Source organism: Mus caroli, chromosome 16 (genome assembly GCF_900094665.2).
Source record: "Mus caroli chromosome 16, CAROLI_EIJ_v1.1, whole genome shotgun sequence".
NCBI lineage: Eukaryota > Metazoa > Chordata > Mammalia > Rodentia > Muridae > Mus > Mus caroli.
The window spans coordinates 52,440,522-52,466,157 of NC_034585.1; the positions used below are offsets into that span (position 1 = coordinate 52,440,522).

General features: G+C 40.5%; 1 protein-coding gene across 1 annotated transcript in view; it reads left to right on the top strand.

Moving 5' to 3' along the window:
- Positions 1-18,522, top strand: part of Zbtb11 (zinc finger and BTB domain containing 11) — a 34,268-nt gene extending 15,746 nt beyond the window's left edge. The window contains exons 4-11 of the mRNA XM_021184538.1: positions 2,853-3,694; positions 4,043-4,219; positions 7,584-7,829; positions 10,208-10,352; positions 12,309-12,426; positions 15,523-15,681; positions 15,788-15,963; positions 16,411-18,522. Coding sequence (XP_021040197.1) covers positions 2,853-3,694; positions 4,043-4,219; positions 7,584-7,829; positions 10,208-10,352; positions 12,309-12,426; positions 15,523-15,681; positions 15,788-15,963; positions 16,411-16,928 — 2,381 coding nt within the window. The 3' untranslated portion in view covers positions 16,929-18,522. The remainder of the gene's footprint in view (positions 1-2,852; positions 3,695-4,042; positions 4,220-7,583; positions 7,830-10,207; positions 10,353-12,308; positions 12,427-15,522; positions 15,682-15,787; positions 15,964-16,410) is intronic.
- Positions 18,523-25,636: the final 7,114 nt, after the last annotated feature.

The window sequence follows — 25,636 nt, forward strand, 5'->3', positions numbered from 1 at the left end:
GTAACTCCCACCCAGTGGGATCTGATACCTCTTATAGTCTGAAGGCATCATCTGTAACCATCTGTAACTCCCACCCAGTGGGATCTGATACCTCTCATAGTCTGAAGGCATCATCTGTAACCATCTGTATCTCCCACCCAGTGGGATCTGATACCTCTTATAGTCTGAAGGCATCAGGCAGGAAAGTAGTGCCCAGGCCTGCATTCAAGCAAAACACCTATACAGTTTTTAAAAGTTTGAAAATTGCTTTGAGATTTTTTTTATCCATGTCAGAATAACAATTATCAAGAAAATAAGTGACAACAGATACTGGTGAGACTGAGGAAAGAACTATGTGTGAAATTGGAAAGTATACTTGTGTAGTCATTATAAAAACATATGGAGTTGCTGGGCAAGGTGATCTGTACCATTAATTCCAGCATTCAGAGACAGGCTGCTGTTAATTGGAGGTTAGCCTGGTGTGTGTGTCTCTCTCTGCATACAGACAGATAGACAGACAGGTCCAGGATAAAACCAGGTTAATATAGAAGGATCCTGTCTCAAAGAAACAAATAGTGTAAACAAACAAAAATCTAAAAATAAACTTTTGCTATTTGTACATCTCTGTTTATTGGTTCACTCTTCATAACAGGTAGGAAATGGAACCAGGCTAGATGGCCATCAAGATAAATGGGTGAATATGTGGTGTGTGCCAGAATGGCAGTGCAGTTGCAGAGGAAAATGAAGTCAGTGCTTTTGTAGGATAATTGATAGAACTTAAAATCATTGTTAAGTGAAATATAAAATCTGCATATAAGATTTTATCTTTGAATTGGGTTGGCACATGACTTTAATCCTAGCACTGGAGAGGCTGAGGCAGATGTATCTTCCAGTTTGAGGCCAGTTTAATTTATTTTAGTGTGAGATCCTTTTTCAAAACAAAATCAAAAAATAATAAAAAAAAAGTTTTCTTTTTCTGTCACTCTTAAGGACAAATTATCCCATAAGGAGCTTAGCCATAGTCTATTTTGTGTCATATATTTCAAACAAGTCTTTTTTTTTTTCTGAGATTCACCTTAGGATATTCAGTGTTACAAGTGTGATGGATTCTTTTGCTGTTGTTGTTTTAATAATAATTTATTTATTTTATGTATGTGAGTACACTGTTACTCTCTTCGGACACACCAGAAGAGGGCTTCAGATCCTATTACAGATGGTAATGAGCCACTATGTGGTTGCTGGGAATTGAACTCAGGACTCCTGAAAGAGCAGTCAGTGCTCTTAACCACTGAGCCATCTCTCCAGCCCATCACTATTGTTTTATTTGTAACAAATTTTATTGCTTTAAGTTAAAAACTTCATGTTTTTTCTCATGTGTGACCTCTTTGGTTTTTCGAGACAGGGTTTCTCTGTGTAGCCCTGGCTGTCCTGGAACTCACTTTGTAGACCAGGCTGACCTCGAACTCAGAAATCCGCCTGCCTCTGCCTCCCAAGTGCTGGGATCAAAGGCGTGCGCCACCACGCCCAGCTAGGACCTCATTCTTAATGATCACCTAACAAGTTCATAAAAACCAAACTTAAGAAAAATAGGCACCGTTCTTTGGACAGGGGGAAAAGAAATGGGTGAATCTAGGACTTGGCAGGTGTGCTGTACCACCACCTTTGACTTGTAGTCTTACACAACTTCATAGTCATCTGTTTGTAGAAGTAGAATACAGTTCCCATTGTGTGGCACTTGTTTCTTACATTTCACTTTTATATACTATATTATATAGAGAGAATTAAAAATGATTGCTGAAGGTGAAGCACCAGGAGCTTACTGTTACAGAAAGTAATAATACTTCATAGTGTCAACTAATGATTATGTAATAATTATCCCTTGACTCTAGGATAAGCAAACTATAAACCAGTGTTTGTACTTCTATTTGTGTAATGAAAGTTGGCATCAATAGTTATTTAATCTGCTTTTTAACTATTATCTGCAGTAATTATCACCTGAATCATTGCAGAAAATACTTAGTAGCCCTTGCTTTAAATCATCGTTTTTTGTGTGGTTCTTTTGTGTGTGTGTGTTGGGGGCAGGGGGAGATAAGGTTTTATGTATCCCAGTCTATCCTCAAACCCTGTGTAGCCCAAGAGCTAATATTGAACTTCTGATCCTTCTTGCTCAGCTTAATGAACCCTTAAAGATTACAGAGATGCACCACTCTTGGTTTCTGGTTTGGGTACATTTATTTAGTGTGGGTGTAGTTAGGTGGACACTTATGTATGGCACAGTTGTAGAGGTCTGAAGACAACTTGTGGGAATTGGCTCCCTAGTTGACTGTAGTGGTTCTAGGAACTGACCTCAGGTTAACCTCAGGTGCCTGTAAAGTGAACATGTAGAACAAAGGACTGTACTTGGTTCCATTGACTTTTTATGTGGACTACTACTAGAAAAGACAGCTCTGGAGAGTAAATGAGTGGTAAGGGGACAGGTTGCTTGGTTCCTGTCTATTCACATTCCTACCCCCTCCCCCTTTGTACCCTCTATTCTCCAGCCACTGTTTCTTGAAGGGAATTGAGGAACCCCAGGGTTCTAAGGAGTACAGTTTGAAAATGGCTGCCTTATAACAACTCTTGAGGTAGTAAGTCTTTTATTATTTTCTTTTTTATTAGTAGTTTAGAGACTCATCTCATGGCTGTGAGCTAGTCAAGGTTGTTTACTAGCAACCAGAAATGAAAGAAAACCCAGTGATAGCTAATTGTAGAATACATGGGAATAATTGGCTTTTTACTATATTTTTTTCCTTGTCACAAATCTATATTAGTCTTACAAAGGAGTTTTGTGGTGACTGACTTCTTTGCTCCTTGACTTTTCTTATTTCATACAGGTTTCTGTAAAGCAAGCTTCCTTCCTTTGCTGGAATTTGCCTATACTTCTGTACTAAGTTTTGACTTTTGTAGCATGGCTGATGTAGCCGTCTTAGCTCGCCACCTTTTTATGTCAGAAGTTTTAGAAATTTGTGAAAGTGTACATAAACTAATGGAAGAAAAACAGCTTACAGTGTATAAGAAAGGTGAAGTTCAAACGGTTGCATCTACTCAGGACTTAGCAGCACACAATGGAACGACAACACCACCTGGCACTAGGAATGAAGCAGCCACACCTTTGTCCAGTGAACTTGGGCATTGTGAAATTGTACTGCTGGTAAATGGAGAGTTGCCAGAGACAGAGCAGAATGGGGAGCCAGAGCAGCAGCCTGCACCTCAGGTTTCTCCAGAGGCTGAAGCTAGTGTGTCCCCTGTAGAAGGTATACCTGAGCCCCACCCTGAAATGGGAACTGCAAGCTTAGCAAAAGAAAGCAACCAACCAGAGCTCGAGTCTGCAGTCACCAGAGAAGATGGCATAGTTGCTAATGTTCATCCTAAAATCTCAAAAGAGAATGTTACCAACACCTCCCAAGAGGACAGTGATACAGGAAACGATACATCACCTGAGGACATCTGTGCCAAAGACTGTCCAGATCATAGTCAGAGCCCTGGCCAACCTTCAAAAGATGAGGACACTCTAACTGAAGCTACAGAAAAGACAGACTCGGGCCCAGATGATGATACTTATAGGAGCAGGCTTAGGCAGCGGTCTGTTAATGAAGGGGGCTACATCCGGCTACACAAGGGCATGGAGAAAAAGTTACAGAAGCGGAAAGCCATCTCTAAGTCAGCAGTTCAACAGGTACAATGTGAAGTTGTTTGGGTGTTTTGCTGCTTAACCCTGATGGCATTCTATTTTAGTAACAAACTTAAGCCTATAATGAAAGTTCCATGGGAGAGGAGGGAGATAAGCAAGGATGCAGTTTACTGTTGAAGTATTATATTAGAAATATGGATCATGGCCCCTGACGTTAAAAATGATACTGGAGCTGGATGTGGTGATGCATGTGAGGCAGGAGGACTGCTCTAAGTTTGAGACCAGTCTAGGCTCCATGGTACCAGTCAAGCCTGGGCTACATAGCAAGACCATGCCTTGAAAATGAAGGGGAAATGAACATATTTTCTTAGATTGTGTTTTTTGTCTACTTAGGTGGCTCAGAAATTAGTTCAAAGAGGGAAAAAGATGAAACAACCAAAACGGGATGCTAAGGAGAGCACCGAAGAAACAGCTCATAAATGTGGGGAATGTGGAATGGTTTTTCCGAGACGATATGCCTTTATAATGCACACATTGAAACATGAAAGAGCTAGAGATTACAAATGTCCGGTAAGTACCCCGAAAGATAACTGAGATGATCCTGCAGTCATACATGGAGTCCATCTTACCAACTGTTCGGTTACTCTGACTGCCTTTGTTGTTGTTCTGTTTCTACTTTCTTTTTTTAAGTTGGCGTCTTACAGTGTAGTCCAGGCTATCCTTGGACTTGAGGTTATCCTCCTAATTCAGGCTTCCAAGTGCTGGGATTAACAGGCAGGCTTGGCCACAGCCCACAACTCTTACATTGCTTAAAGATTCTGATTTGTGTTATTTACTTGCCCCACTGAATATTTTTCATCTGAGCTTCCTCAGAAAGAGGACAGTGAAAAGATTGCTCTTACAAACAACAAACTTGGGGCTAAGGAGATGGCTCACCAGTTAAGAGCATTTGTTGTTCTTGCAGAGGATGGAGTTTGGGTTCCTAGCACCCTTATGGTGGCTTACAACCATCTGTAGGCATGTGTGTGTATAGTGCACATGCATACGCAGGCAAAAACTCAATGCACATAAAAATAAAAAGTCTAAAAGTAAAAACAAGACAAAGGTGAAGTAGCAGAACAGGAGACCGAGGCAGCTAAATCCTGTCTGCCAGTGAGGGTATAAAGTGATTCAGGGGGCTGGAGAGATGGCTCCTTGGATAAGAGCATTGACTGCTCTTCTGAAGGTCCTGAGTTCAAATCCCAGCAACCACATGGGATTTCACAACCATCCATAAGGAGATCTGACTCTGTCTTCCGGAGTGTCTGAAGACAGCTACAGTGTACTTACATATAATAAATAAAAAAATCTTTAAAAAAAAAAGTGATTCAAGAAATATGAATTAGATATCCAATAAAGCTGAGAATCAATCACACTTGTGTTGTGGAACCAACAAATGTCTCAAGACTTGATGGTACCGATTACTTCGAGACTAGGAGCAATTACATCGCCACCCTTTGGCCAGGAGTCTCTCTTCCCTTGAGGTGAAAAGTATCACAGCTGCCCTGGGGAGGACAGTGCATAGTGAAAGGGAAAGTACTTACTGAGTACCGAGACCTTTCTAGGTCTTTGCTTACCCAAGTTCCTCAAGGTTAGGACTCAAAGCATTCACCATAAAACAATGTTTTACTATTAAAATTGTTCTCTGACAATTCCATACATGTATAAAATGTCGTCCGTCTTCTTATTCCCATGACCCAATCTTCTCTCTCTCCTCCATCTACCTTGTCAACTCCTTACCAGTCTCTTTCTCACATTCAAAACTTTTTGTTTTGTGTTGTGTTGTGTTGTGACCCACTGACCTGCATCAGGGACATTGGAGGACCATAAGTTTGGAACTGCCCTTCAGAGGTTGGTGGGCTCACCAGTGGTACACATGGGGAGATAAGGACTCCCCACCCACCAGGATCCATCAATAGTACCCAGTAGCTCAGCTGGAAGGACCAAGGTCCCAAGTGAGCTCCTCCCTGTCCATAACTGGCTGTTAATGAATTTTTTTTTATTAGATATTTTCTTTATATACATTTCAAATGCTATCCCAAAGTTCCCTATACCCTCCCCCCGCCCTGCTCTCCTACCCACCCACTCCCACTTCTTGGCCCTGGCATTCCCCTGTACTGGGGCATATAAAGTTTGTAATACCAAGGGGCCTCTCTTCCCAAGATGGGCTACTAGACCATCTTCTGCTACATATGCAGCTAGAGACGACGAGCTCTGGGGGTACTGGTTAGTTCATATTGTTGTTCTACCTATAGGGTTGCAGACCCCTTTAGCTCCTTGGGTACTTTCTCTAGCTCCTCCATTGGGGGACCCTGTGTTCCATCTTATAGATGACTGTGAGCATCCACTTCTGTATTTGCCAGGCACTGGCATAGCTTCATACGAGACACCTATACCAGGGTCTCATCAGCAAATTCTTGCTTGCATATGTAATAGTGTCTTGTCCTGCGTTTGGTGGCTGATTATGGGATGGATCCCTGGGTGGGGTAGTCTCTGGATAGTCCATCCTTTCGTCTTAACTCCAAACTTTGCCTCTGTAACTCCTTTCATGGGTATTTTGTTCCCTATTCTAAGGAGGAATGAAGTATCCACCCGTTGGTCTTCCCTCTTCTTGATTTTCTTGTGTTTTACAAATTGTATCTTGGGTGTTCTATGTTTCTGGGCTAATATCCACTTATCAGTGAGTGCATATCTAATTATTTAAAACTGGGCTTAGATGTGCAAGAATTTTTAGGGGGATTTTCAAAAGAGAAGACACACCAAATGTACAAGCCCTTTGACAGCCAAACAATTGGCCAACACCAAACACAGACACTATTGCAGATGCCAAGAAGTGCTTGGTGACAGGAGCCTGACACAGTTGTCTCCTGAGAGGCTCTGCCAGATCCTGATAATACAGATGTGGATGCTTACAGCCCCCCATAGGTTGAGCACAGGGACTCCAATGGAGGAGTTAGGGGAAGGACTGATGAAGCTGAAGGGGCCTTATCTGGCATCAGTGGGAGAGGAGGCCCTTGATCCTGTGAAAGCTTGATGCCCTATTGTAGAGAAATGCTAGAGTAGTGAGGTGGAAGTGGGTGGATAGGTGGTGGATGCATCCTCATGAAAGCAGGGTAAGGGGGGATGGGATAGGGGATTTCCAAAGGGGAAACCAGGAAAGGGGATAACATTTGAAATGTCAATAAATAAAATATCTAATTAAAAAAATTGACTGAATTAAAAAAAAAACCACATTGTTTTCTCTGCAAACAAAGAGAAATCTGAAGTTCAGTAACAAAGACCTAAAGATACTGCTTGCCAGTGCCTAGGGTTGATAATGAAAAGCACATTGCCACATCAGTGTCTCCTCCTCTTCTGTTGATTGGTGCTGGGGATGGCTCTAGGCCTACCCCAGCTAACTTCCCAATAAACTCCAGTTCCAGGGAATCTGACTCTTTTCTAACTTGGCAGGCACCAGGTATTACACAAGGTGTACATACATACATGCAGGCAAAATACTCTTCACATAAATAGAAAATGTTCTTCACTCTTAAAAAAAAAAAAAAAAAAAAAAAAAAACATATTCCTGTGCTGTGTTTAGGTTTTAATTCTCTCTGGAGTCTTACCCTTTTCATCTTTATAATCTAGGACTTTTTAGTTTTTATTTTTAATTTTTTTTTCTGTTTTGATTATATTTTACTGTATTTGTTTTGATTGTTTAATTTAGTGTTTCATATACCCTTGGCTGTCTTTTGCATATGTATGCATGTTAAGTGTATGGTTTCCATATATATTATCTTTTAAACAATGTATTTGTCTATTTTTTTATAATTAATACCAGAATTGGAAAATTGAAATGTGCATTGAGTTTCACTTAGTATTTTACATAGGAAGAACTTGTGCTTTTCTTTTTTAGTTATGTAAGAAACAGTTTCAGTATAGTGCCTCATTACGAGCACACCTTATTCGACATACAAGAAAAGAGGCACCCGCTCCATCTTCATCCAATTCCACGTCTACTGAGGCGTCGGGAGCATCATCTGAGAAGGGAAGAACCAAAAGAGAATTTATATGTTCTATATGTGGAAGGACATTACCTAAATTATACTCTCTCCGCATACATATGCTAAAGCACACGGGTGTAAAGCCGCATGCATGCCAGGTAAAGACCTATTTATTTGGTTACTTAGTAAGATTGGAAATTCACTGCAGTGATGAGGTGGGTTTTATATATACTCTGAAATCATCTGCAAGCTTATAAACTGTCAGGGAAATCCATCTTTGGTCTGTTGCTTACGTTAAGTGTGATTCCCTGTTGTAGTCTTTAATTTGCTGTCTGAATTTGTAACTGAAAATTTTGGTGTCTGTAAATTGAAAATTTTGGTGAGAAGAGCTGTTCATCATCGCAATCATCCCCTTAGCCTTTAGTAGAAATAACCCATAGTGAGAAAGAATGTGTGGCATAAGCAAATGCTGCGCAGAAAAAGCCCTTCCTAAGCTGTCTCTTTGCTGTTAACGAGAATTAAGGGTAAGTAAAAGCCAAAATCTTGGTTAATGAATCTTGTGATTATCCGGCTTTGGGCTGTTTGGAACATGCAAGAGTTTTGTGTAACACCAGTAGCCTTGCATATAAGCATGGCAATCTGCTTTATTTATCACACAGTTGTGGAACCAATAACAGTTTTGTTGTTAAATTGTTTTTTAGAACTTCATACATGAGTACCGTATCTACGTCACTTCTGCTCCTCCTGCTCTTGTCTCCAACTCCTGCTGTGCACCCCCCATCCATGATTGCTTCTTTAATTACTGTTGCCTTTATGGATATGTTTTTGTTTATAAGCATATGTATGTGTACACACGTATATACACCCTTCTAGGTCCAGTTAGCTTTGCTAGTATGTACATATATGTGTCCAGGCCTGGCCACTTGGGATTGGGCTTCTTATGGGGTGCTTGTGTCTGGAGGAGTCCGAATCTCCCTCTCTCAGCAGCGACTGACCACCCATAGCTCCTGATCTAGGAGTGAGACCATATGGAATTCCCCTGTCTATTTTTTGGGTTGTCAGTTGATGTTGTCATTATGGAGGTAATTGTATTGTTCAGGCAACTATATTGTTGAGAGTCCATGGAGAAGATAGATGGAAAAGATACCATTTCAGAGCGGGTATCCTGGCCCTCTGGTATTCACAGTCTAACCAACCCTCCCCTTTTCTGAGATTTTTCAATTGTGGTAGGGAACCCACAGTCATTTATTCTCTTCATTTTGACCTACCTATTTTATATCTCTGTAATAGCATCCTTCTAATGCAAAAAGAAGCTCCACTTATCTACAAAAATAAGGATAAGTATTTAGAATAGTTGGAAATTATATCAGTCTAGGATATGACAGTAGAAGGTTTCCTTTCAGCTCTGTGACCTCTCAGGCCATAGGCCTTTTTGTTTGTTTGGTTGGTTGGTTTGTTTTTATTTTTATTTTGTTTTTTACTTTTTTACTTTTGTTGTTTTTTTTTTTACTTTTGTTTTTTGTTTATTGACTTTTTATTTTGTGTTTTTCAAGACAGGGTTTCTCTGGCTTGTAGGCCTTGCTGTTCAGAAACTTACCTTGTAGATCAGGCTGACCTCAAACTCAGAGATCCACCTGTCTCTGCCTCTCAAGTACTGGTATTAAGGCGCGTACCACCACTGCCCAGCCAAGGACAGATTTCTTTTTTAAGCATCTTACTGTATGAAAACAGAATTTGTTATAAGAGAGCCCTTCATCAGTATTTAGTATTGACCTTTAGCTCATGGACAGTCTGTTTTATTTTTATTGTCAGTCACTGTGCTTTCTTATTTTTGAGGTTAAGCTAAGAATTGCTTACTTGCCCGGCATGGTGGCGCACACCTTTAATCCCAGCACTTGGGAGGCAGAGGCAGAGGCAGGTGGATTTCTGAGTTCGAGGCCAGCCTGGTCTAAAAAGTGAGTTCCAGGACAGCCAGGGCTATACAGAGAAACCTTGTCTCGAAAAACAAAAACAAAAACAAAAAATTGCTTACTCATAAATTGGAACACTAAGTATTAGTTGAACCTCTGGTCTTCAGTATAACACTATTTAAAATGTGTGTTCCGTGGAAAATAAATACAAAAATAAGAGAGTAAAACCTCTCAGAGCTATTGATGTTGCTGCATTCATTGTGCTCAACAAAAAAATTACCCCAGTCGGTTGGGGAAACAAAGTATAGTTAGTTCTGCATCCAGAGTTTGAGAAGAACTGTTTTACATGATGTTTTAGAAGATGAGAAAAGCTCTTAAGTGAGCTTTCATGCCTCTCTAAGATAGGTATTTTGCCAAGCTGGCAAGGCTAGCACAATGATTTTTGCCTACTGTTATGCACACTTTCAGAAAAATGGCAGTTGTACTGAATAAGAAAAGGGCTCAACTAGCTAAGATCCTTGGTATTTGTGGCTTCATCTAACATTTCTATTTACAATAATAGTTTGTTCACAGTCATCAGGAATTAAATCTTTTTTGTTTTGCTGCCTTAAAAATTTCTGTCTTAGGTGTGTGGAAAAACTTTTATCTATAAGCATGGTCTAAAATTGCATCAAAGTCTGCATCAGTCACAAAAGCAGTTTCAGTGTGAACTGTGTGTCAAGTCATTTGTTACCAAGCGGAGTCTTCAGGAACATATGAGTATTCACACAGGTAATAAAAGAACCCATATTGACATAACTATATTTTATAATTTTAATTTAGTATTATGTTGATTGATTATTTTATATCAGAACATTATATTCCTAAAACTTGGGACCACTAGGTAGGAGGATGAGGTCAAGGCCGGCTTGGGTTTTATATAAGTTCTAGGCAAGTCTGGTCTACATAGCTGGACCTTGTCTCCAATTTCAACCCCAGAGTGGAGTAAGTCATATGCTCGTAAGTTAATGTGGTCAATCATCAGTGAGTAGTACAATTTTAAAGTTTTCTTAAATATAATTTCTGATTTGTCTTTTTATAAAAATGCTCTTTAAAAATTTTTACTTATGAGTTGGAGAGATGGCTCAGCGGTTAAGAGCACTAACAAACTGCTCTTCCAGACAGAGGTCCTGAGTTCAATTCCCAGCAACAGCTTACAACCATCTATAATGGGGATCTGATGCCCTCTTCTGGTGTGTTGGAATAGAATGACAGTGTACTCACATACATGAAATAAATAGATACATCTTTTTAAAAAATGCTTTAATTTGTTTATTACTTATTCCATGTGTATTTATGATGTGCTTATCTGTGTATGGCATTTGGGTGCTATGACATATGTGTAGAGGTCAGAGGATAGCTCTCAGGAGTCAGTTCACTTCCTCCATCATGTGTGGATACAAGGAATTGAACTAACATTGAAAGGACTGGCAACTGGTGCTTTCCCCGATGAGCCTCCCATGCTTGTGCTCAGGTGTGCTGTGAAGCAGAGTAGAGTAGGAATGGCCAGTGCTGCTGAACTTAGACTTAGCCCTATTACGATTCTAGTTCAGAGTCTTCAGATGCACTCTATTCTTGCACAGTGACCTTTACTAGTATAATCATGCTTGGTCCAGCTGTCCTGGAACTTATGCTATCGTCCAGGCTATCCTAGAACTCAAGAGCTCCTCCTCCCTCTACCTCTCAGGTCCTAGGATTAAAGGCAGACACAACCATGCCTCCATTTCTGTTCACTGTGTCAGGAGAGCTGTCATAGCTCTGGGATTCCCATTCTGCATGGAATGGGCAGAGGTGGAGACACGGTGATAGCTCGTTAGGCAGGCGTGTCCCCTGGTCTACAGAGTACCCTCTGCATCCCCTTTGAATGCTTCTCCTGTTACCACTTCCGCATCTCCATGCAGAGCCCCCGACCTCTTCCTCCTTTCTCTCCTATGAGTGCTGTGACTGCTATAACTCAGCTCTCACCTGCAAAGGTATTTACCTCAGTGACATAGAACCAGCACATTTTAAATACACCTTGACAGTTTTGAAAGGGAAAAGAAAATTTAATGAAGTTTTTCTCCGGGTTTTTGTAAAATGTTACTGTTTACTCTTGTCTCGATAAAATTTTGAGTTCAGAATGTGAAAAGAATTCATAATCCTAGCTATCTATATAAAAGACACACAATCCAGGTATCTTGTTTACAAACTGGAAGCCTGGATTGGGCAGGTTTAGCACTATATATACTAACTTATCCCTTGTTACTTGCTCTTACTCTTGGTCTCATGATCATAGTCTATTCCTCTCGTGGTAGTCTCTTATATCTCGGTCTTCCTTTCTCCACTCCCTCTACCTGCACAAGGGAACAAGGTTCACACAGCATCTCTATGGAGCACCCACATTTTTTTTTCCTTTGGTTTTCGGTTTTTCCAGACAGGGTTTCTCTGTATAGCTCTGGCTGTCCTGGAACTCACTCTGTAGACCAGGCTGGCCTTGAACTCAGAAATCCGCTTGCCTCTGCCTCCCAAGTGCTGGGATTAAAGGCGTGCGCCACCACTACCAGGCTAGCACCCACATCTTGAGAAGCCTGTATTTAGCATTCGAATAAATAAGCAGCACTAGATACAAGCACCAAACCAGAAATGAAATTATGTTGAAAAGACGGCCTAACTACTGTACTTACAGCATGGCTTTTCACTTTCTTACAGGAGAGTCCAAGTACTTTTGCTCAGTTTGTGGAAAGTCTTTTCATAGGGGCTCTGGACTTAGCAAGCACCTTAAGAAACACCAGCCAAAGCCTGAAGTTCGAGGCTATCATTGTACTCAGTAAGTAGTTACTATGTGATGGTAACTTCCCTATTTAAGCTCACTGATTTGAATGTTGCTTTTTTACAAGAAAACATTTGAAGATTACATTAAGCCATAATTTTAGTTTACTGAGTCATCAATCCATCCACCTCTTACTGTTTGTTTTAAGAGTTTTTTAAAACAGTGATTTAAAGAGACTTTCCAAGGTCCTACCTAGAGGTGGATACTGTAAGGCAGAGGTCTACATCCAGCAGAGTGTCTTTGCAGGAGGTTCCTTGAAACATTGTATGTTCTTTCTCTTTCCTTAGGACTCTTCTTTTTTCACTTTTAAAATTGAAGTTAAGTTGATAAAATGAAAAACCTAATCACCTTAGAGGTTTGTTGTTATTGTTGTTTACTTTTGGTTTTTTTGTTTGTTTGTTTGAGACAGGGTTTCTCTCTGTAACAGCTCTAGCTGCCTGCCCTAGAACTCACTCTGGCCTCAAACTCATAGAGATCTGCTTGCCTCTGCCTCCTGAGTGCTGGGATTAAAGGCCTGTGCCATCACCACCAGGCTCTATAATTTTGTTCAAATAAGATTACTAATTCCAGGATTTTCCAGCATTCAGCCTAATAGTTTGTCAGCGTTCACTAGCAGGCTGTGCAGACTCAGGCCAGCCTCTTTGTAGATTGTATCTCAGTGTATGTTCAGCTTTATGTATTTATGCATCTTGATTCCCAGAAAGAAGTGAAGAGTTTTCTAAGTTCTTATTCCTCAGAGCATCTCATTTTCATGCTTTTGATGTTTACATTTCTACAAAATGTGTTCCTTGCCCTTAAGAGACACTGGCTAATCTATTTGGCTTTAAATGTTCTCAACAAGCAATTCTGCTACTCCAAACACACAGTTATACAAAGGTTGGGATATAAATAAAAAGGAAAAGATAGGTTCCTTCAGTGAGCCATCCAATAAGTTTAAACAATCTTAGTTCTTAACCAAGTGTGATGGTGCACGCTCTTAGTCACAGGGTCTCTAAGTTTGAGGATGGCAGGGCTACATAGTGACACCCTTTCTCCAAAAACAAAACACAAAACAAAAAAACCCAAAACCAAACAAATAATGAAACAACATAAAACAAAACAAAAAAAAAACAGTTATAGATCTTCAGCTATAGATCCTTACTACTAGGAACCTTTATTAGGAAGTCAGAGTAAATTCAGAATGCCATAAAACCTTAGATAGTAATTGCTTATTTATTTTTATTGTATGTGTATAGGTGTCTGCCTGCGTGTATGTGTGTGCACCATGACTGTGACTGATGCATGCAGAGGCCAGAAGATGTTGGATTCCCTGGGACTGGACTGAGAGACAGTTGTGAGCTGCTGTGTGGGTGCTGGGGATGAATCCCTGAGTCCTCTGGAAGAACTATAAGTGCTCTCAACTGCTGAGCTGGCTCTATAGCTCTAGGTCTTGATTTAGCAGTTACTGGCCCTTATAAGCTTTTTTTTGTCTTTGTAGTTTTGTTTGTTTGTTTTTTGAGACAGGGTCTTTCTATTTAGTTCTGGCTCTCCTAAGCCATTCACTGTTTTTTTTTTTGGCAGGGGTGGGGTGGGGAGCTGGGGTGGGGGAGGGTGGGGAGACAGGATTTTACTGTGCAAGCTCTAGCTAGCCTCGAACTCTATGAGTAATTCAGGCTGGCCTGGAACTCATGAAAGAGATCTGCTTGCCTTGAGGATGCTGGGATTAAAGGGGTATACTAACACACCCGGCTTTGGTATAGACTTTTGATAAGTTTCTAGACTCCCAAGTGATGTACAACTTTTATGGATAAATAGATTTTTGCTGCCATTTCCTATTCTGCTGTATTTGCTTGCTTGACTACAAATAGTCTTATTGTAACGTAAAGATGGAGTTGGCCATGGGCTGGCGAGATGGTTCAGTGGTTAAGAGTGCTGACTGTTCTTCTGAAGGTCCTGAGTTCAAATCCCAGCAACCACATGGTGGCTCACAACCATCCATAATGAAATCTGATGCCCTCTTCTGGAGTGTCTGAAGACAGCTACAATGTACTTACATATAATAAATAAATAAATCTTTAAAAAAAAAAAGAAAGAAAGAAAAAAAAAGATGGAGTTGGCCACTGTGGCACCTGCTTGTAATCCCAGTACTTGAGCTGAGGCAGGGAAATTGCACATTGGAGACATGCTTGGGCTACAAAATGAAACTGTTTCAAACCAAACCAAACCAAAAACATCCCAAATATGGAGCGGGGGCGGGGGGGAGATTTTATTTGTTTTGTTTTGTTTTTGAAACAGAGTCTAAATAGCCTTGGCTGTCCCAAAATTTTCTATGTAGTCCAGGCTGGCCTTGAACTCATAGAGATCTGCCTGCCTTTGTCCTTGAAGTGTTGGGACTAACAGTGTGTGCCACCAGCTCTTGGCCCAAGGTACAAGTTTTCGTTAGTACTTTTTGTTGTTGCTGTTACCTGTGAAAGCAAATGCAACCGTAACTGTCTTGAATGAAGAGGAACGTCTGGAGGACTGCATGCTTGAGTCTCCGCTGGACTCGGATTGACTAGTGTCTGGTTTCTCTCAGGCTCCATATGGACAAAGTCTGCCAGTGCTCTCAGCTTCTCATCCTCTCAGCTTCCAAACTGTCGAGAGTCTTTTCTGATAGTTCCTGTAAAAGTCCTGTTTCCCTCTCATTGGATCCAGTTAAGTCATTTGGCATCCCTAAGCTGATTGCTGCGACCAAGGGAATGCTGTTATTTCATTGATTAGGCCTGAATCATTGCTTCATTCCTAGTGTCAATGATGGAGCCTGCCTTCCCAACATGGCCCAAAGAGAAAGGGGTTGAAGGGGATGCAAAGAGAGGGAGCGGAAGAGAGGTGGACAGTAAATGCACTTTGTGGTAACTTTTGGGAGTTCTGCATGAAGCCGTCTCAAGCATTTTGAGTGTTCTAAAAAGAATTTAAACCTTGCATCCTTGATGCAAGACTGAAAATTGGATCTCTTTCTCTCTGTGATGTTTTAAATTTAGAATAATTTTGTGAAGCTTCAAAAACAAGAATATAGTGAATTCTTGGAGACTTGCTTTAAAGAGTATTTAATTGAGTAATTAAACTTTATTTCAGATGTGAAAAAAGTTTCTTTGAAGCCAGAGATCTACGCCAGCATATGAACAAACATCTTGGTGTGAAGCCATTCCAGTGCCAGTTTTGTGATAAGTGTTACAGCTGGAAGAAAGATTGGTATTCCCATGTGAAGTCCCATTCTGTCACTGAGCCTTACAGGTGAGTAGATCTAAGAAGGCTCTAAACTCAATGAGAAATACCCAATTCTTGATTCTTATGCCCATGATTACTTTGGAGAAAATAATTTGGGCCTTCTCTATTTTAGGTGTAATATATGCGGCAAAGAATTTTATGAAAAAGCTTTATTCAGAAGACATGTAAAGAAGGCCACCCATGGGAAGAAAGGAAGAGCAAAGCAAAACCTGGAGCGGGTGTGTGATCAGTGTGGGAGGAAGTTCACGCAGCTGAGAGAGTACAGGAGACACATGAACAACCATGAAGGTAGTGTATACGTATCTGATAGGAGAGAGTCAGGGAACAGGCTTATTTTGTCAACTCTTTAGCCTGTTAGCATATGACTTCTGTCTTCATAGATTATTCTTGTATCTTGAAAGATTTATTTAAGTAACAGAAATGATACTTAGTCTGAGAGCTTAATAATTTGGAGGCTCTTATCCTAGGAATGTAAGATCGCAGAGAAAGAGTAAGATTATTGCAGACTCTGTTGTTCAGCAGTAACTTCTGTTTTGAGAACACCTTTAGAGAGATTGTTGTGCAAAACCTTGGTTAGACCCTGAAAATTAGTAGATGCTAACTAAAAGATGACGGTAATCAAAGTGAACTGGTTGTAGAAAACAGTACTGAAGAACATTTACAAGTCCATCGAGATTGGAGTTTGGTACCTTACCCCACATACATTTTTTTTTTTTTTCTTTTTTCTTTGGATAGGCGTTAAGCCTTTCGAGTGCTTAACATGTGGAGTAGCGTGGGCTGATGCCCGATCACTAAAGCGTCATGTCCGAACACATACTGGTGAACGGCCCTATGTGTGTCCTGTGTGTAGTGAAGCCTACATTGATGCTCGAACACTTCGTAAGCATATGACTAAATTCCACAGAGACTATGTGCCTTGCAAAATTATGCTGGAAAAAGACACTCTGCAGTTTCATAACCAAGGAACACAAGTGGAACATGCTGTCAGCATCTTAACTGCAGACATGCAGGAACAAGAAAGCAGTGGGCCTCAAGAACTGGAAACTGTGGTGGTGACAGGAGAAACTATGGAAGTTCTTGAAGCTGTGGCAGCTACTGAGGAGTGTCCGTCGGTGTCTACCCTCTCTGACCAAAGCATTATGCAAGTAGTTAATTATGTGCTGGCGCAGCAGCAAGGGCAAAAGCTGTCTGAAGTTGCAGAAGCCATTCAGACTGTTGAAGTGGAGGTTGCACATATGCCAGAGGCAGAGTGAGTGCTGCTGTCACGGGCAGACCTGCCCGAGGAGCTCACCGAGGATGCGTTTACAGTTCATGTCACCACTATGCAGTCCTGGGTTGTGGAACTCTGGGTTGTTGGTGACATCACTAGTCTTCTTGTCTGGCCAGTGAGTTCTGCAGAAAGTCGTCTTTCTGTAAAGAAATTGAAAACAATCTGTTGGATGGAAGTAGTTGATCATGGTATGCCTTTTATGAATTAATGTTTATATTTGACTTTATTTTATTACATACTTTGAATTTAAAAGGTTGCAGTTAGTGTCTCTTCTGTTGTCTGTTTACAGTACAGAGGGTCTGTGTCTAGTTGCTGTTTGTGGATTTAAAAATTCTAATATAAAAAGCGTATCTGTAAGATGCATAAATCTATTACATTTAAAAATGCTTTAGAGCTATGATTCTTGACTCTATTTATTTTAACTGCTTCTAAGTCAAGAATCTATTCTATCTTAAAGCACTTGAGTTCTGTGTTATAATCAAGTTTGTATAATTTATTTATCTGTATGGGAGACCCATATGCAAAGCTAATTTTAAAATACCATTAAAATGCATGAGATGCCTATTAGAGCCTTATTATACTATCTCTTCAAGGCAAGTATTGGCCAGGAGAAAAGAATGTTGTTATCGAACACTGTTGCCGGGAAGTTTCTGCTTGGTAACACTGACTGTGAATGAAAAAAATCAACCCTGTTTCTTTTGCTGAAGAATGAACAAGTTAGTGAGGAAGTTAAGTTTGATGTGGTTATCTTTTGTATCATCATGTTTGTTTAAATTTGTTGAAAAACTACACATCTATAGTAGTAGTATGGAAGTCATATAATTGTTAATTTCAGAATGTTGAAAATTCTTCAGTGCAACCCTTAGTATACTGTATTACATAAAAAATTGATTATGACACTATCAAATTGCTGAAAGTATTTTCAAAAGTTACTTTAAAACTAAATTATACCCATTCATGTGTTTGATTTTTTTTGTTTGTTTGTTTGTTTTTTTGTTTTAATTTCTCACTTCTGAGTTGTCAGATACTCAGATTTTGAAAATAACCACAGGGAGATGCCACAGCTCTCTCTAGAAGACTATCGTTCAAGCTAGGATTGTTACAATTAAGCTTTTCGATATTAGAAGCTTTCTTAAGATATATAATTAAGATATAAAATAGATTATATGTAAATCATTCCTAAAGCACAAGAAGTGAATGTGCCTTGATGTACATATATAATATTAGAATGCTTATTCCCGTTTACTTTGAAAATGGCTTTAAGGTTAAGGAGTAATGTGATATCTCTGCATGCATCTTCTTGCATACGGAATGTGTGCATTTGCAAATTCGTCATCATTTTAAAAGCTGTGTGGCTTTCAGTTTTAAAAGTGAATTTATATACGGCTCATAACTTCATAAAGGCTATTCCTTGGTCATGTCCACCAGTTAGTGAGAAAGTGTTTCAATGAAACTAAAATTTGAAATTGTCTTTTATGTTCCACTTTCACCACTGTTAGATTTAGTTAAATGTATAAGATTATTAATGTATATCAGAAATATATAAATAAAAGATGTTCAGTCTTGTTAAAAGCAAAGCTTTGGCGTTGAGCTTGACATCATTTTCAGTCTATGCCTGATAGTTTATTTAACACGTTAGAAAGAGTAAGGAAATTTATTATTTTGTGGGTGTGGTCTATGCACATGTACCCTCCTCTTTGTGCACATGTGAAAGTTAGGGGTTAGCCTTATCTGCTGTCTTCCTTTACTGTTCTCTTATCTATCCATCTCTAACTCTATATATTATACTTTAAAGTTGTACACTTGCCATGGCATATGTGAAGAGATCTGAGGACAACTTGTAGGATTGGATTCTCTTCTCATCATGTGGGTCCCAAAGATTTAACTCAAGTCATTAGTCTTTGTGGCAGGTTTGTTTGCATACAGTTATCTTGCTGACCTTATTTCCTTAAAAGTATGTCACTAAACAAACCACAAGCTTGGGCTGGAGAGATGGCTCAGTGGTTAAGACATTGGCTGCTCTTCCAGAGGACCCAGGTACAGTTCCCAGAATCCACATGTTGGCTCAGAACTGTCTATAATTCTATCTAGTTCCAGTGGATCTGACTCCTTCACATAGATGTACATGTAGACCAAACACCAAATGTACATATAAAGAAATAAACAAACAGATAGCTTTAAAAAACAAACAAACAAAAACCCAAAAACCCAGGAGCTTGCTGTTTTGGCTAGACTGCCTGACCTGAAATCCCCATGGATACTTATGCTTCACCTGTGCCTAGCACTGGTCGAACAACAGATGTACTTTTTTTTACCGTGCCCAGATTTTATGTGTGTTCTCAGACTCTAAGCCCAGGGCTTCATTCTTGCAAGTAAGTGTTTTACCTACACTGTGTGTGGTCTTCCCAGCCCTAGAGTAAGGAGATTAAATACATGTCTACCCATTGGGAGCTGCAGCAATGACTCAGTAGTGAAGAGCACTGACTGCTTTCCGAGTTCAGTTCCCAGCAGCCATGTGGTGGCTCACACCCATCTGTAATGGCATCTGAAGCCCTGTTCTGGTGTGTCTTAAGAGAGCAACAGTGTACTCACATACATTAAGTAAATAAATCTTTTTTTAAAAGACTAGGGAAGATAATTTTATATTCAAACTTCTTAGAAGTTTGCTTTTGTGACAAAGTTAATGGGAAAGCAAATAACTGCTAACTTTGGATGAGTTGAATTTATACAATTATGTATTGGGGGAGGTGTGATACACACGTGCCTAGTAGTTGGGAGTTCGAGGCCAGCATGGTCTACAGAGTGAGTTCCGGGACAGCCAGGGCTACACAGAGAAACCTTTTCCAAAAAACAAACAAACAAACAAACAACCCCCCCCCCAAAAAAAACCAAACAAACAAAAAATAAAAGGGCTTGGTGATACGGCTCATCATGTAAGAGCTCGTGCTGCCCTTGGGAAGGACCTGAGTATCTGTTGTCTACATCAGGCAACTCGTGACCTAGAACTACAGCTCCTGGGGACACTGACTATGCTTGTCTTCTAGGAACCTTCATGCACATAGAGGTAGCCATATGGATGTATATAAATAAGAAAGGAAAAATAGATCTTGTGCAATTACATGAGTTGCACATAGAAACAAATTAAGCTTCCAAACCTTAGCATAGTTTGTTTTGTGATTTTTCTAGACTTGTGTGTGTGTTTTCACAAGGTTCATGTGCCCAGACGAGGACAGGATGTTGGACTCCCTGGAATTACAGTTGGTTATGATTGCCCATCATGAGTGCTGAGAAGAAAACTCCCAAAGTTCTCTTAAGTCACTACATCATCGCTCCAGTCCATGTTTTGTTTTGTTTTTGAAACTGGGTTTCATGCTGTACTCTCAACCAGCTTTGAACTGCCTATGTAGAACAGACAGACTGGTGTTGAACCTGTAGCATTTGTCCTACCTTTGTCCCCTGAGTACTGAGATTGCAGGTGTATGCCAACAGGACCAGCCCAGTACAGCTGTAATGACTTCATTAGGGAAAGTCTCTATTTTTAACTATGGTGATTCTGTTTAGAAACATACATTGTAGCCGGGCAGTGGTGGCCCACGCCTTTAAACCAGGCAGAAGCAGGTGGATTTCTGAGTTCAGCCTGGTCTACAGAGTGAGTTACAGGACAGCCAAGGCTACACAGAGAAACCCTGNNNNANGGNANGAAGGAAGGAAGGAAGGAAGGAAGGAAGGAAGGAAGGAAGGAAGGAAGGAAGGAAGGAAGGAAGGAAGGAAGGAAGGAAGGAAGGAAGGAGAAAGAAAATCAGAGAGAGAGAGAGAGAGATGCATTGTTCTGTTGTCAGCTTAATTGTCTCCTGATCAAATCTGAGTATTTAAAGAAACAGCTTTGTGTTATTTGTTTTCCAGCCAGGGTTTCCTGTAGACTGGTCATGAGCTCAGAGTGTAGCTGAGGCTAAGCTTGAACTTCTGCCTTCCTGGCTCCATATCTCCAGTACTGAGATCACAGACATGTACCATAATATATCCAGTTTATGTGGTGTTGGGGATTAAACCCCAGTGCCTCATACACCCTAGGCAATACCCCATCGTTTCTGCTATTGCTACTGCTGTTAAAGCAATCTAGAGTACCACTGTTAGTGAAGTAATGTGAAACTTACACATTAGTAGAAATTAATCCTCTAACATATTTGTGTGTGTGCACATGTGTGCATGTGTGTTTGTAGCCCAAGTAGGCTCTGTAGCCTAGGCTGGTCTTAAGCTAACAGTTCTGTCTGTCTCCTGAGTGTTGGGATAATAGGTAGGAGCCACCATGAGATGTGTTTTTCTCTGTCTACTTATGTCAAAGGGCAGTGACTGTAGAATTTCTCTAGGTTACTTATCTTCTGGATTTGGAGCTAACTCATGTCTCTAGGGTTTACTGTTTTGGACTTTATTTATGTAATATATATGGGTATGCATCAGTATTTTCTGTGTACCTGTATTTTTTGTTTTGTCTGTAATTGTCTGTATCAATTTTATAACCTGATGCCCATGAAGGCCAGAAGAGAGTATTGGATCTTCTGGAACTGGAGTTAAAGATAATTGTGAACTGCCATGTGAGTACTGGGATTTGAACCTGGGTCCTAAGAGAAGCCAGTGCTCCTAACCATTGAGCCATCTCTATAATCCTGGTTTTTTGTTTGTTTGTTTTACAAACTCTCTACATATATCCTGCTCACAATTCTATTAAACCTGAAGTCCCCTTAGAATTCCTTAACAGGTCTTCTATTTTGCATATAAAGTTAAACTTCAACTCTATTGATGCTGCAAACTGATCAGCAAATCTGTTCAAGTGTGTGCAGCGAAAATGCGAAAAAAAAAAAAGTACCTTTTTTTTTATAGTGTTTGTTTTGTTTAGTTTTGTTTTTTGAGACAGGGTTTCTCTGTGTAGACCTGGCTGTCCTGGAACTCACTCTGTAGACCAGGCTGGCTTCGAACTCAGAAATCTGCCTGCCTCTGCCTCCCAAGTGCTGGGAAAATAATTTTACATGTATATTTTGCCTGAATGTCCGACTGTGTACCTCATGCATGTCTGGTGTTGGTACAGGCCAGAAGACATCAGATCCTCTTGGAATTACAGAGAATTGTGAACCACCATGTGGGTGTTGGCAATCAAACCCAGCCCCATGGAAGGGCAGCCAGTGCTCTTAACCACTGAGCCATGTCTTTTCTTGAGACAGAATTTATTTTTCCCAGGCTGGCCTTGAACTCACAAAGATCTCCCTGCCCCTCCCTCCTGATTGCTAGGATTAAAAGTGTACACTACCAGGCCTAGCAAACTTGAATTTATTTCCTGGACTTGCTAATGCCTCTTATCTGGACTACTACAGTTCCATTCTTTGCATCTTTCCTTAGCATGTGCAGGCACTGCTGCACACCAGGCAGGGAAGGATGGAGCAGAGCTGAGTTCTGGACGTGGCTTGAGCATAGGAACGGTCCCCAGATTCATGTGTTTGAATGCTTGACCGTAAGGTGCAACACTTAGGAGGTATGGCCTAGCTGAAGTATACTACTGTGGAGGCAGGCTTTGCAGTCTCCTATGCTCAAGCCACGCCCAGTGTGGCACAGTCCCCCTTCTGCTACCTAAGATTAGATTAAGATGTAGAAATCTCCAGCACCATATTTGCTTGGACGCTGCTATGCTTCTCACCATGCTGACAACAGACTAAACCTGAAACTGCAAGCCAGCTCCAAGGAAATGTTCTGGTTTTTGTTTTTGTTTTTGGTTTTTTTTTTTTTTTTTTTTTTAATAAAGCCTTGGTCTGGGCTGGTGAGATGGCTCAGCAGGTAAGAGCACTGACTGCTCTACCAAAGGTTCTGAGTTCAAATCCCAGCAACCACATGGTGGCTCACCACCACTAGAGATCTGGCTCCCTCTTCTGGTGTGTCTGAAGACAGCTACAGTGTACTTATAATAATAAATAAATTTTTGAGACTGAGCGAGCAGGGTTGACCAGAGCAAGCGGGGAGCAGGGCCAACTGGAGTGAGCAGAGGTCCTAAATTCAATCCCCAACAACCACATGAAGGCTCACAACCATCTGTACAGCTACAGTGTACTCATATACATAAAACAAATAAATCTTTAAAAAAAAAAAAAAAAAACCTTGGTCATGGTATCTCTACCCAGCAATAACAGTAGTGTGAATTTAATGTCCCCAAAGTGGACATTATCTCTGAAAAGCAAAAAACTAAGATTTTGAATGATAGCACATTAGTATTAATGTATAACAATTATACACGGGCTAAACACACTTGATTCTAGTACTTGGGAGATAGAAGCAAGAGGATCTGTAAATTGGAGACCAGCCTAGTCTACACAGGACTCCCGGGACTTAATAGACTAGTACTTGGGAGATAGAAGCAAGAGGATCTGTAAATTGGAGACCAGCCTAGTCTACACAGGACTCCCGGGACTTAATAGACTGTCTCAAAAAAACTAAGCCAAGCCACGAAATGTGCACAGTGGGTGGAGTGCTTGCCAGGTCTGAAATCCTGGGCAGTCTCTAGGTAGGATCTGATAAAACTGTATGGATGCAGTGCAATCCCAACAGGGAGAGAATGAAGTTGAGTTCAAGGTCACTGTCAGCTATTTAGCTGGAAGACCAACTTAAGATGTGCGTCGTTTAAAATAAATAATAATAAATAAATAATAAATAAACAATGTTCAGAGTTCTGTGTTTATGTTCGGTAATTAGGTGGCTGGCCATTATGTGCTTCAAGGCCATTGCTCAAAGCTCTTCTTCTATCTCTGCAAGGAGCTACTCACTTCAACTCTCACTTCTCCCAACAACCCAGATAACACAGAATAGGATTAAACAGGAAGACATAAAATATAATAGCGTTACCACCTCCTGTCCAAGATGGGCCCTTGTGATCCAGGCAGGCCTCAAGATCTTTTATTATTCCTGCTCTACCCCCCAAGTTCTGGGATTCCAGATATGCATTACGAGCAGCGTCTGGGTTTTGGACTGGTTATCAAACCCAAGCCTTTTGTACAGTAGGCAAGCACCCTCAAAACGGAGCTGTCTCCAGCTTCTGCCTTAGCATTACATTTTCTTACTCTTATTCAGTTGTCCTTTCCCTAACCCGAGGATAGATAGGATTCTCTTCCTACATCTGCGACCTCTCTATACCATAGACTTCTTAGGTTCAGTCCTTTAATTAAATCACTGCTTGAAAAGCCTTTGACATTCATCCAGGTGCTGGTAGCAGTGCACACCTTTAATCCCAGCAGAGGTGGATCTGTGAGGCCAGCCTGGTCTACAAAGTGAGTTCCAGGACAGCCAGGGCTACACAGAGAAACCTTGTCAAAAATTTTTTGACCATTAGGCCACTTTCAAAGTTTATCCCTGGGAGGTCTGCTCCTCTTTTGTAGGGAAACAGAGGAGGAATAGATGTGGGGAAGCAGGGAGGTGGGGAACGGACTAGGAGGAGTCTATGTGTGTGTTGGGGGTGGGGCACAGTTGAGATGCAGTGTATAGAGTAAAAAGAACAGAATCCCTCCCTCAGAGTGTGCTCTGATCTACATGTGATCTACAGTGCTACATGTGCATGGACACTCACAGTAAACACACAGGAAAAGGAAGTCTTAGGAGCTCTCAGGAGCTGACAGTGTAGCTCCTCTCGGACAGAGTATGTAAGCACTGTAAATGGAACGCAAGAGTCTGCCAACCAACCAGAGTCAGGTAGAGTAACAGATAACGCTAACACATTATTCTGACGACTGTCTAATGAGCAGTAAGAGGTTCTGGGGACCTGCTTCTAAGTGGCGACATTTTCACAATGTTTTGTGTCTCCCTCAACTCACCAGCATGCCATATACACAGACTATTTTAAAAAACATTTTCAAAGACGCAGTAAAAAAAATAATAAAAAATAAGACCACCACCAAGTTTGACAAAATTTATTGTGATTTTAGTAAAGACATTCAGCTCAGTCATCGCTCTCCATCTTGACCTCAGGTTAATTTGTTATTCGAGTCAAGTAAAGACTATGTAGGAGAGGTGTTACTTCAACAAACAGTAAAATGGACAAATGGACAGTTTGCAGACATAAATGTTAAATTTANGCATCTTGATATACTTAAATCATGTATGAACTAATAGTGCTATGTACATTTCCATCGTTTTACTTGGGGCTTATGAAGTAAACTAAACTGTAGTGAACCAAGTGTTAGGAATATCCGCAGGCTGCTTCTTGAAGTCACTACATACTGCCCAGTGAATCATCACCACCCAGGAAACTCACCGAAGCTGCCTCCAAACTCAACATAGCCATTTTCAAAGGACATTTTATAATCTCTTTTGTCCGTGACTATTAAAGATGCATTTAACTGTCACATTTAAAAAGCCCATATACAATACAAAAATACAAAACAAACATCCTACATACAGAACTCTAAGAGCATATGCAATGAGAGGCTCGCAATGAAGATGTGTCTAAAGAAGCATTTCTGTCCTATTGCAGTCACTAAATGTGCTTTTGAAACCAATGGTCAGGATGGATGAACTAAAATAAGCCATGGAGTTGTACAAGTAAGAAACCTTGTAAATTCAATTCAAACCGGATCTAGTAAGTTAGTAACACAAATGCTTCAAACGTCACAGAACGTGTGTCGCCTCATCTGCCTTCATACAATGTTATACCTTTTTTTT